The following is a 13,806-nucleotide window of genomic DNA, read 5'->3' on the forward strand; positions in this document are numbered from 1 at the left end:
CAGCCGTAGGGATGGGACGGTATGAAAATTTCATATCACGATTATAGTGTTCAAAATAATCGTGATTATCAATATTATCACGGTTTTGTTAAAAATTTATGAAAGTGCTCAAAACGAACTGATGCTCACACTGAAAACATTTCAACAAGTTTTATAATTGAAATTCAACAAACAATAAATAAAACAAGCCTCTCTATGCAGTTTTTTAAGCAAGATTCTATTCTATGGCATTTGCTTCTTTATAATGCCCGTCGTCAATAGCAACGCATTATTACACGGCGCACTTTCATATCACAACGGACGCGCGCTCTTGTTTCATTCAAATACAACTTGCCGTCTTGCGTCTCCGGTTTTTGATTGTATTGCAAAAATGAAATCAGAGTTGATTTATTGTTTACAGAGTTTGATAATATTGGTGTGATGTATCTTGTCTGGACGATTGTTTTACAAAATGAATTCAAGATTTAAAACATTAGCTAGTCTCATTATCAATTCAATATGTCCCTGTAATTATGTGGTAAAAATAAAATCGGTTTAATACGTGATGTATCTATACTTTACTATCCCTTAAAATATCACTCTTAATAATGGTCTTGTTTGAAGTTGTTCGTTCGTCTTTGGCTCAAAGCCACTTGCTACGAACTTTTCTTCGCGGAAGCTTGACGTCTACTTCAAGTGAGTGACATAAAATGTTTCAACTCAAAACAACATTTCGTGCCCAATTGTTTCCCAGACGTAGTTTTGGTATTGAGGTCAAAGTTAACTTGCCTTGCATTCAGGTGATGGATCACACAAGACGACTCGGCAGATTTGAAGTGTTTCTATTGCAGTGACTTTTTGTTCGGCAGACAAGGTGACCATCCTCGATCAAGTTTCCCTCAGGACTTTTGTAAAACCCAAAATATGACCACACCTCAGATTTGGTCCTCTTAAAAGGCTGAAAAATCTCCTGAGCACGGTCACTGCGTTCCGCCATTCCTTCTCGAATAGTAATTAAAAAAAATATTGCGTGCTGCGCGCCTGCGTCAGACTGGCCGACAGGATTCAGTGAGTCATTAAAATCGCGATAATCAAACACGGTTTTAATGATAATTAAATTTTGAACGATAATACTAACCGTCAGTGCATTTTATCACGGTTTATCGTGAAACCGGTTATCGTCCCATCCCTATTCAGCCGTACATGTTTGAATCGGAATATATAAATAGTCTCTGATCAGACCCAGATGACGAAGAGACTCTGGCAGAATAAACACAAATGAGAATGGACCAGTACATCCACCTCAGCTAATCCTGCCTCTTTGCTCATTTTCGTTTATCGGGGAGTGACGCACCGCCAAGTTGGCGAAGGCCTGCTTTGCCCACTTTGGACTTCAAATTTGCTCGTCAGAAACTTACAGGTGATGTCACGGACACTACGTCCATATTTTTTTTACAGTCTAGGCAAAATACCGTCAAGTAAAGCAAAACATTTACAACAAACATTAATAAACATAAAATGTATTTTAGTTCCCCTCACTTCACAACAAATTATTTAAATTTAACAGTGTTCACAAAAACATAAAACAGCAAATTATAGTGGCTTTCAATATAAACTATTTAACACCTAAATGTTTTTTTTTTTAAGTTAGAAACGTATAGCACTTTAAATAAATATAGGCTTTGAGTACCTCTAACATTCGGCACAGATATAAAAGTGTGCGTTTTGCACTTTTGCGTGCTTGCCATTATTTGCATACGTTTTTTTGTAATATAAGGGGCAGCATGTTTCAGATGGTAAAAAAAGTGACATTCCAGAGAATGTCATGGCACGCCACACAATATATAAATGCAAAGGTAAACCAAATTGAAAAACAGTCATTATTTTTTATATTTTATTTGAAAAACTAACCCTACCACTAGTATAACTAGAAATTCCACTCTTCAGACTATCCATCAACTAATCGCTTGTAAAAAAAAAAAAAAAAAATGCAGTTTAACCCATCGTCATTCTCTCTCTCGGTTTTGGACAAACTTCTTTTCACTCCATCACACAAACACACACCAAAATAGCCTGCAGATTATGACTGCACAGCAATTTTCATCCTCAGCGACCTCGTGAGGGTGTGCCACTCTCAAATATCTTCATAAACACCCATAAGCATGTACAAACACATACACACAATACATAAATTCCGTGTCCAAAAGCAGTGGTTTTAACACAACTCCCTCCCTCTGTTCTGAACCAGCCCTCAATCCCTTTAAAGAGAAGACAAGGAGAGAGGAAAAAAACTGGGAAAAAGAGAAGAGCAGCACTGTTATGACTTCCAGCTGTGGGAACGACTGGCCCTACGAGCAGGAAGTCCAAAGGAAATGCCTTCGTCACATCCCGGTCCTGCGATCCCAGAGGTCTTCAAAAGAAGGGGGAATTCTCTCGCTCTCTGCAGTGCATTCTGTTTTATTTGTTTCACTTTTATGGATGCATGCGTATTTTAGGCACTGTTTTCATTTAATGGCTTACCTCATATCTTCCAATAAATCACATTCTGTCTGGTGTTTAAGATGCAGTCGGCCGAGCTGCTCCGTATGCGTGTTCTTCAATTCCTGTGTCACTTTTACCTGAAGAGCAGACAACATCATTAAAGACGAGGAAGAGGACAAATACACACACACACTGTCCCACATGAGCTCATTATTGTGCTTCTAGCTCCAGTCAGCTCTATGTACCACAATGACAAATTCACAACCTTTCCAAGTGACCTGCAATCAAAACTCTCAACATTTTTATGGTTGATCCTTTCTATAAAAGTGCGTGTAATTTTTGGGATGCTAAAATTTTTTTTCCTCTCAGTTTGATATGCTGGAACTCAAAATATGGCGTGAGATAATGGTCAGGACAATCTGACCAAATTTGTTTGGAAATCAAATACAACACTTCAGCTTTAAACTATTCTCTATTACATTATAAATATTGCTCACCTTATAGGCTAGGAAAGACTAATATGTGATTCTAAAACTTTACTAGTCTAAAAATTGCAGGCCTGATTTAATCCTGATCAAGAACAAACTGACACATTATCTCCTCACAAAAGATATATTTTTGTATTGCAGATGTATTTTAGAGGTGGATTAACAATGTTTGTTTTAGACAGGCGTAATTAAAATCATTAAATCAACTGAAACAACTCTTAAATAAATAAGAAACTGTTCCAAAATTAAAAACAGAGATTTGCATTTTTTTCCACTGACATTGGAAAAATGTATTACCAAAGTTCAAATGTTTCCAAGGCTTTGAAATGTCTGAAATGTTTCCAAGTTATGTAATCTGGATAAGATTAAATAATAATAATAACAAAACAGTAAAGATGAATTATGTATTTTTATTATGAGGAAAATGTGTTATAAAGGAATTGTTTCCTGGCCTGAAACATCCTAAGACTCCATATTTAATGATATCTACAGACTTGAGAAAATATTACACAAAATATACCATAAGTATATATCTGCTTCAGTACAGTATAAAAAAACAGAAGCAAGTAATCAGCAAAGCCACATTGACATACCTAGTATTTGGTTTAAAAATACCGCGGAAGGAAATTTTTGGTACATTCTTTTGTTCCATTCTAAAAAAAAAAATTTCTAAAATTGTCCGGTTTCACAGCGATGCCATAAAATAACCATTTGTGGTTCCCTGTTTGTAAACAGGTCTTAAAAGAGTATTTTTTTTCCTAGTGTGAACTGAAGAACATTTAAAAAAATGTAACCATAGATGCCAATTCAGAACCTTTATTTTACTTTAAGAGTGTAGTGTTACACCAGTTACAGGAAAGAGGTTTAAAAAGGAATTTGCAAGCACAAACAAATGCTTTGAGGTCAACAGTAAAAGAAACAGGTGATCATTTTGTTTAAGACTTTTAACTGCTCACTTTTGGAACTGAAAGTTGACAATGCAATGATAAAGAAAACTTCAATTATGAAACAACATTAGTTAAACCTATAAATAACTTTGTGTTGGCATGACTAGGCTGCAAACCCATCGAAAAATAACCCACAGGAAATATGGCATTGATAACAATTTTTTAAAGTCGGCATGAAATCAAATTTGACAAATCTTCTTTTTACATGTAATATTGTAGTGTTTATTATAAATGATTTATTTGTGCACTTCTTTAATCGCATTCAAATCTGCCTCCATTTTGTTTGCAATGCCCAACCTCCAACGATCCAATCAATTCGAAATAAAGATGAAATAAAGCCCTCCCCTACATTTTTTTCTAATTTCAGAAGCCGTTTCACTCGGATATACGTCACAACAAGGAAAAAAATTAAATCTCAACTTCCGTATCACGCTGAATTTAAAGTTATACACTCACCAAAAGGATTATTAGGAATACTAATACTACTAATACTGTGTTTAACCCCCTTTCACCTTTAGAACGGCATTAATTCTACATGGCATTGATTCAACAAGGTGCTGAAAGCATTCATTAGAAATGTTGGCCCATATTGATAGGATAGCATCTTGCAGTTGTTGGAGATTTGTGGGATGGACATCCAGGGCATAAAAGCTCCTGTTCCAGCACATCCCAAAGATGCTCTATTGGGTTGAGATCTGGTCACTGTGGGGGCCATTTTAGCACAGTGAACTCATTGTCAATGTCATGTTCAAGAAACCAATTTGAAATGATTCAAGCTTTGTTGACATGGAGCATTATCCTGCTGGAAGTAGCCACCTAAGGATGGGTAGATGGTGGCCATAAAGGGATGGACATGGTCAGAAACAATGCTCAGGTAGATCATGGCATTTAAACAATGCCCAATTGGCACTAAGGTGCGTAAAGTGCCCCTTAGTTTTGAAATTCTTGGACTATTCTTGGAAATTGTGAAATACTCAGACCGGCCTGTCTGGCACCAACAACCATGCCACGCTCAAAATTGCTTAAATCACCTTTTTTTCTCATTCTGACATTCAGTTTGGAGTTCAGGAGATTGTCTTGACCAGGACCACACCCCTAAATGCATTGAAGCAACTGCCATGTGATTGGTTGAATAGATAATTGCATTGATGAGAAATTGAAAAGGTGTTCCTAATAATCCTTTAGGTGATTGTATGCTCTTAGAACAATGCGCACAGTGCCAAAAGAAATACAAATCTGACATAGAAATTCCATTGTCCTGAAGTTTAGGAGACTAAATGTAAGCATTTAAAGTTCACCCAGAAATGAAAATTCTGTATTATTTACTCAGCCTTGTGTCTTTTCAAATCCGTAAAACTTTCATTCATCTTCGAAACACAAATGAAAATATTTTTTATGAAATCTAAGAGCTTTCGATCCCTCCATTGACAGTTACACAAATAAAAAAAGTTCATAAAGAGGTCGTAAACTAACCTATACGAATATAGCGGTTTAGTCACGATGGACAGATTCAAGCTGCCTTTTATTCACATAAACATTCATCATTTGTTCCAAAAATGAACGAAAGTCTTGCGGGTTTGAAACGACATGAGGGTGAGTAAATAATGAAAGAATGTTCATTTTTAGGTGAATTATCCCTTTAAGAACTGTCCATGAACCACCCTGCAAATGGTCATGGTCCTGCATTTAATCATGTTGTGTTCAAATAAAACACATAAAGGTTACCTGAGGTTCAAAACCCAAATGCGACTACACAGCCGTTAAAAACCCAATGGGACCAGACCAATGAGCCCGGGCAGGTTGATTAATATCTAGGGAGAAACTCTTAATTACAACAGAAGTTCTCCACTTGACAGGTGAGGAGATAATTGGTTCTATAACAACTCCCTAAAGGTTAAAGCCAAAAGAGGATGGAAAATAACACAGCTCGCCTCGGTGGCAGCATCAGCTGGACACAATGTTGCAGGCTGTACCATAATACACAGTATGACAGCCGGCTGCATGGCTCTCATCCACACTTTGAGCTGTACAGGTGAATGATTATTATTCCGAGATGGAGGAAACACTAACAGCATCATTTGCGTCAGAGGAAAGCAACAGGGCATCAACAAAACAGCATATTTAGAGAAGCTATTCAGTTATTTATGGAAATATCCACACTGATGTCAGACACAGATCAAGTGTCTTTAAAAATAGATTTTTGCTTTAAAATAGACATTAGGTAACATATTTACTGTCTATTAAGAAAATGCACATCTTAATCTTTTTGAAGCACACACATTTATACAAATCATACTGTATTCTGTCTCCTGCATCTGTAGAATGAGCTAAACGTAATTTATCGAGCATTTAAATTGAAGCAAACACAACGACCAAAGCAAACGATTAATATACGCATATTTGTATTATGTTTTCATTTTAAAACATCATTTTGCAAAAATAACAGGGTTATTTGTGGTGTAAACCTGTGCTACATGCTATCTGCCTTTCTCCTCTTCACAAGACAAAGCAACTGCAAAAAGTCAAACGTCACCTTTAAGGATTTTACGCTATGATGCAATGCTTTGATGGTAAAAATAGACGAATGTGTGTGGAATGATAGGAATACAATGGGGTTTTTTTATTTATTTATTTTTTTTTTTGCGAGGGAATTTCACATTCCTCTATACAGCCTGTGGGACATGAGTTTGAAATCCAACACCCCTGCTGCTGTCACCTCTGAGAGACAGAAAAACAGCTTTCTGTGAGACATATGTTTTTAAACTCACATTTCCACGACGTGAATGACATTCGGACACATTTAAGCGAGATATGGAACCAAATGTCAGACTTTAGGGTAAATACTACTGATCACTGAGCCGTCTTTTTTGACAAAAGCGTGGTGACTCAAATCCGAGTAAAAACACACAAAACAAGACGAATCTCGTGGCTGCATGGTTTAACCGTTATCGGAGATTAAATCAGCCCCCAAAACACTCGTCTATCATCTCTGCTAAATATATCTGCTGGATATCTTCAGGATTATTTACCACCGCTGCTGCTTTAAAAACAACAATAAAAACAGTAATCTACTGGTCGAGAAAACTCTTGTTACATCGTTTCCGTTACAAATAAAAACAGATACATCGTTTCAAAACAAACAGCGGCTGGAAAGAAAGTTGCAACTTCAAAATAACGTAACAATGTTGCAAATCACATATTAAAAAAAAAAAAAAACACACACACACATTGTTCTAATCCTGGTTTCTTACCTTTCTTGGCGGAGGCTGCATGTTTGAACATTGGCACAAATGAAGTAAAATCCCAAAGAAAAGATACCCAGAGCGATCGAGGTTGATGATTAAGAAAAGGGGATCAGACTGGGATTCAGATCTGAATTCAGACGGCCATGATGAAGCAGGTCCAGTCGGGCAGACGCTCGACAAACACTGCGGATCAGGGGGGAAAGTAATGAAAGAGAGAATCTGCCTCCAAAGAGCAGACTCGAACCGTAAAACCAGCCCAACAGCGCCCCGGACCGGACACACCGAACCCCGCTATACAAACCCTACTACGGCGAAGGCTCAGCTCATGAATATTAATTACGTAACGGGACGTTGGCTCACTAGACGTCATAGGCGGAGTTTGACATTCGAGCCAGGGGGGGCAAAAAAAACAAAAAAAAAACAAAAAACATGTTAAATAAACACATATTTATTTTTATCCCAAGAAAAAACAGTAAAACAATACACTGATATTTTATTGCCTTTATGTCATTGTAAACAGCTAGAACTTCGCATTAACAGCCACTTCGCGTCGCATCTTCGTTATAGGATCATGAAATGTGGACCACTTTTGCACTGTTAAAATATTATCTTCAACCTTAAAGTTTTCTTTCCTTTTTTCAAAACACATTCTGGCAATGATAATGATTAAAAAACTAGTTAAATTTCGCATTTATACTTCATGAATCATTGAAAAAATTTTAAGACACGGGATTAGGCTACCTATTGGTTTTGATGAGGGGAAAAAAAAAACTTTACGAGTGCGGATTAGAACCTCGAACCTCCCGAGTCCTGGATCTGGACCATCACTGTATACACGAAAAAGGGAGTATATATTTTATATACTCACTATACACATGAAAAAAGTGCTATACTCTGACATTGTGCTCATTTTTATTTATGCAATAAAGGGCGTATACTTTATACTCACTATACTCGGACATTGTGCTCATTTTTATTTATGTACATCAGAGCTACAGAACATCGTCTTTCAAAACATGACCTACTCGAAAGAGAGAAAAAGAATGAATGCGTACCCAGCACTTGTGAAAATGCCCTTTCGAGTACGTCTCTGTCCCCAGCACATTTCAAATTGACGCCCATTTATCGCAGAAAAGCTTCTCTCAGAGTTAGATGACACAATCGACCGAGTGAGCGATAACTTAAAGAGATTGGGGTTGGTAGTTTTTTTACAGCCTTTTTAAGAAAATGCGATTACCCGTTTCAGCCACCGGGGGGGCAACGCTCCCCCTGCCCCCCCGCAAACTCCGCGCCTGCTAGACGTAGTTCATTGGCTGTCGTTAACGTGAGCAATAGTCAGCTGGTTATTTAAATAATTAAAAAAATATATATATTTTGGACATTCCAAGAATGCGCCAACATCGAAAGGAGTTCATTATGACATAGGCCTTGGCCATAGTAAAGCTAGTAAAATTCGCATTTCGAAAGATTCTTTATCCTCAGGATGAAAACAACACATTTTGAATTACTTCTGGCTGACTTGCAAACATATTAGACTGTAAAAATAGATATATACAGAAATACAGACACACAGTTCTGGAAATTCTAACACCACTGTAGGACAACAAGAAATAAAAATAGCTATTGGTAACATAGGCTAGATCCTAACCAATCACATGCATTAGATGTTACACAATCATGCATAATAGATCTAAGAAACTCATAACATGGATGCATCTCCCTCCCATCATCCTCTAATCGGGTCATTTTGACCCAAAATTAATAATTATATTAATAAAAACAAATTTGAGTGTTCAACGGAGTGGTCTAAGACCTTAGGACATTTGTCACACTCGAAACTTGGAATACACACAAAAACATTTTTTCTTTTAATGGATTCGGAGAATTTATGTAGTTGAAATTAATAAAACAAATTGAGAAAATGGTAAAATTATAAAATTATAAGCATTTTTGAAGCCTAAATGTTCTTTAAGGTTTTTTTCCCCCCTGCTGTACACTGTACTAACTTGAATTATTACAATGTCTGACACTACAGTATATAGCCTATAGAAAAACATTAAAAAAAAATCAAGATTACAACTAAACATGCTAAAACTTTACACTGTTTATTTAACCATTATCAGTTTATATTTAAACTGATACCTGAATGCATACTGAAGAAATAAACTGAATGAAATGAACTGACTTTAAGACCCAGGGGAACAGATCATTTGCTCCATATAAAGATTATGAGGCCATATAGTGGCATGTCTTGAGTCATGAAATCTCATGTTATATACAGTGTATATATATTTCTCCACAAGAGGTCGCCAAAGACACCCAATGTGAGATATTTTGAGCTGAATTTAAAGGGTTATGCACAAAAAAGTGAGTTATTTTGAGTTTAAAGTCCCCGTGAAATCAAAATTGAACTTATTTACTTTGTTAGCGCATATTACTAGTCTTGTGGTGAACAATTAATCCGTGCAAGTAAATATATATTCAAAAAATGTTTTACCTTGGTAATCTTTAATCAAAATCTGAAAAGTTACTTCCGGTCTGAAACGGTTGATGACGTAGATTTCACAGTTTGGGTGGGGAAACGCTTAACCACTCCCCTCAAACCGTTAGTTTGCTATGAGCGAGAGATGGAGAGGAGGAGCGCTAGAGTAAAACCCTGCCCTCTGTTCAATATTCCGTTTCACTTGGAAATACGTCACAGCACGGGAGAAAAATCGTTTGCAACTTCCGGTTCACGGGGACTTTAAGTAGATAGAGTGTGAAGAATGTGCTTCAATTATATTATTTATTGATACAATAAAAAAAAATCTCTAAAAAATTGCATTAAAGGGGTCATGAACTGGCTTTTTTAATTTTATTATATTGTTGTCTGAGGTCAACTTATAACGTTCGCTTGGTTTTTGCATTCAAAAACATCAAAATGAACAAGTAATAGGCTATTTTGTACCCTGGTTGTGAGCCTACCTAAAAAACAGTCGGTTTTTATGGGTGTGTCGCACTGAAGACTTGGAAGTAAACACCCACTGCTGCGAGTGGAGAACAGTTTTGCATAGTATAATGATTTTAACTCACCCGTCGGTGCACATGGGGGAAAACGTCCAATGTTGTCAAATGGCAACCGGATTCGCCCATACATGTTCAACCCAGAGTCCGTGTGTTGCACAAAATTCCTGTCAGATCCAATATAGACGGCACAGCAACGTTCTTTATTCTTAATCGGTCTGCAAATCCAATCTTGTTGACAAAACAATCCTCAGTGAAATGAAGCGAACAGACGACGATGTTTTACCCTCATCAGCTGGAACGTCATTAAAAAATAAAGTTTATCCATGCAGTCCTATTGGAATCCACAGGAAGCTTATGCAGCGTCTTCTTCCACAACCAGGCACTGCACAATATTCTGTATTGCTCGGTAGCGATCCAGTTTGTCATCACGAGGTAAGCATGTACATGTATGCTACTTAGCTAATCGGTGGGCGGGGCTAAACCTGCCGTGGTGAAGTAGGCGTTGATCTTCTTCTGCGGGGGTGGTGTTTTATCCTTTTTGTCGTCATAGTTCCCCACTTTGAAAAACGAGTCGTTTTCAGAGGCTGATGTCAATAAAAGCTTTTATTGGACTAACAAGGACGTTTTCAGTTCTGAAACTTACAGGATATTCTTATAATATGATGACCTCTTAGATGTCAAAAGCTCAAGGAAAAATTGATTTCTCAGTTCATCACCCCTTTAAATTAAAAAAATAAATATATATTAACAATATGTAGACCCCTCGGGCGGGCAGAGACGGCAGGGCGGAGACGACCCCTCGGGCGGCCAGGGCGAAGCAGACGACTCATCAGGCACAGACAATGGCTCCGGCTCAGAAACAGACACTGGCGAATGGTCATCTCCTGATCCGTCTCCAACTGGGCAGACATGGAGCGGACCGTCTCTGGCTGGCCGGACATAACGTGAACCGTCTCTGGCTGGCCAGACGTGACGCGAACTGTCTCCGGCTAGGTAGACGTGACGTGAACCGTCTCTGGCTGACGAAAAGAGGCAGAGTTGTAGCATATATCGTTTTATAGTGCCTTGAATATATATAAAGAGATAACCGGAGTAGCCAAAGCGTGCTGAGTGATGCGATCAAGAATGCCGCTGTTCCATTTGCAAAATTACCGGACTTGAGTCTGAGTTCGTTCTCATGAGTCGAACTTGGCAAGTCCGAACTACCAAGGAGGACGCAAGTCCAAAATGTTCCAAAATGCATGTCAAAATTAAGTGAGACCAGCGTGAGAGGACGGCGCGAGGCCGTGGCGTGAAAGAAACCTGTGTGAGATGCGCGCCGGTCTCGCGTCTCTCACAGAGAAGCGAAAGCATAAAACGAGGAGCGACGACAGCAGATCGAGAGAGAAACAGGCCTGATTTTATGTTGTGTTTTATTTCTGCTGTGTGTAACGTTACAAAAGTCGTCAATGAGGGGTTGCTGGCTTATACTTTCGTTTTGTATTTGTTCATTTTACTATTAAAATGTTTAAATGTTCGCCGATTCCCGCCTCCTTCTTCCCACAATAACAAACCCTGTTAACGTTACATTGGCAAACACATTAGTGAATTACTCCTCGTTTGTATTTATTTCTATGTAGTGAATTACTGCATGATAGACCAACGCCACTTTTGCGTCTTCGAAGGGTTAACGCCCCCTTTTGGGGGAAAACACCTCTATACTGTCTATGGGAAAACAAACGGATTCCCATGAGAACAGAACTCGCACTAGATCTGCAAAGTTTCTTCATAGCAAAAATGGCACAAACTTAAAGAAGCTAACGTTACTGAATACGGGGTTACAGAGGTGTCCCTTTGAAATGGTCGAAAACTGGATTAATGACCCCACACAGCGGCCAAATATGGACTATTCAGACATCTAACGTTACCACTATCTCGTGGAATCACCAAGTAAGCACGTAGCTAGCCTTTTTTTTCATTAACACTCACAGTATGACAAACTAGACGATGAATGGATCATATTTAACTTGATTTAAGCTATTGACATAGTCTAATAAGGTAACGTTAGCTGCTAACAGCTAGTCTTTCTAATAGCTAGTCGACAACAAAACTGTCAATAGCTTAAATCAAGTTAAATATGATCCAAGTGACATGGCCTCATCGTCTAGTAGTTTGTAATAGGCTACTGTGAGTGTGTAAATGATAAATAAATAAAAAAGGCTACTTATTTGGTGATTCCACGAGATAGTGGTAACGTTAGATGTCTGAATAGTCCATATTTGGCCGCTGTGTGGGGTCATTAATCCAGTTTTCGACCATTTTAAAGGGACACCTCTGTAACCCCGTATTCAGTAACGTTAGCTTCTTTAAGTTTGTGCCATTTTTGCTATGAAGAAACTTTGCAGATCTAGTGCGAGTTCTGTTCTCATGGGAATCCGTTTGTTTTCCCATAGACAGTATAGAGGTGTTTTCCCCCAAAATGGGGCGTTACCCTTCGATGACGCAAAAGTGGCGTTGGTCTATACCTGGATGTTCAGCCAGGCGAAACTAGGGTAGTTCACATCACAACACAACCGTCCGTGTGCTCGTCTGATTCAGAGATTTCATTCAGGAGAAATTGCCATTGTTGAAATTCTCTGCAGTAGACGGACTCTATCTGTGTTTGTAGTTCGCAGCGAGAGCACAAGACAAGCACCAGCAGTCCGCCCAGCTCGAGCCAGTCCGGGCTCCTCGACCGCGACAGGCAGCCGCCTCCTGCTCCTCCATCAGCCTCAGCTGCTCTTCACTATACTGCGGCTCGTAAAGATAGCCACGAACATTCTTCCATATCATGTTTAGTTTCTTCTGTCATTGTCATACTTCCTATCTCCAATGTGCTTGTTAGCTTAGCTTCCAAACAAGATGGCTGATATTGATCCAGTATCTGCAAGTGAAGTCCCACCCACTGATCTGCAATAGGCCTGTGGAGTCCCACACCCTTCAATAGTAATGAGCTAATGTTTCTCTACACTTTTTAATGAAATGTGACTTCCTGCTTATTATGACGCAAAATGATGATTTTTACATCATAATAAGCAGGAAGTAAAGCACTTAAATCCTTATTACTTCCATCTCAGGGAAAAATAAGGGAATTAGCCATGACCATTCAAAAATATGACTGGGTTTCTAAAGATGCAAAGCTTAAAGTCCCTATGAAATCAAAATTGACCATACTTACTTTGTTTGCCTAAATTGATCGTTTTGTGGTGAACAATTCATACATGCAAGTCAATCCACACAAAAACATTTTTTGGCTTCGTAATGTTTAATCAAAGTTTGAAAATGCCCCTCCCCTCTGCATTGGAGGACCTTGCCCGATGACGTAGGCTTTACGGTTTGGGCGTCCCCTTAACATCCATAACCACACCCCTCCAACTGACAGCTGCTGTGTGTTTGCGAGCGCCGAGCGAGCATTGATTGACAGCGTGTGTAAACTTGCGTTCTAGATCCAATCAGGTGCTAGTTAGAAAAAAAAGCCAAGCCCACTATTTTGCCTCATTTAGTATTCCGTTTCTCTCCGAAATACGTCACAACACTGGAGAAAAGTCGTTTGCAACTTCCGGTTCACGGGGACTTTAATGCAAATGGGTGAAGTGTCCCTTTAAAAAGCGATTTCTGTAAAATGAAATTACTCCCTTTGCT

At 38.5% G+C, this 13,806-nt stretch overlaps 1 protein-coding gene across 2 annotated transcripts in view; it reads right to left on the reverse strand.

Moving 5' to 3' along the window:
- The window catches only part of fchsd2 (FCH and double SH3 domains 2), a 116,036-nt gene extending 108,654 nt beyond the window's left edge, over positions 1-7,382 (reverse strand). Inside the window, exons 1-2 of one of the 2 annotated variants that reach the window (XM_039663697.2) lie at positions 7,147-7,382; positions 2,500-2,597 (exon numbers count right to left, since the gene is read on the reverse strand). In XM_039663697.2, coding sequence (XP_039519631.2) covers positions 2,500-2,597; positions 7,147-7,167 — 119 coding nt within the window. In that variant the 5' untranslated portion in view covers positions 7,168-7,382. The remainder of the gene's footprint in view (positions 1-2,499; positions 2,598-7,146) is intronic. The other variant, XM_089135448.1, reaches the window with a different exon arrangement.
- Between the last annotated feature and the right edge of the window lie 6,424 nt (positions 7,383-13,806).

Source organism: Pimephales promelas, chromosome 10 (genome assembly GCF_988280905.1).
Source record: "Pimephales promelas chromosome 10, fPimPro1.hap1.1, whole genome shotgun sequence".
NCBI classification, from domain to species: Eukaryota; Metazoa; Chordata; class Actinopteri; order Cypriniformes; family Leuciscidae; genus Pimephales; species Pimephales promelas.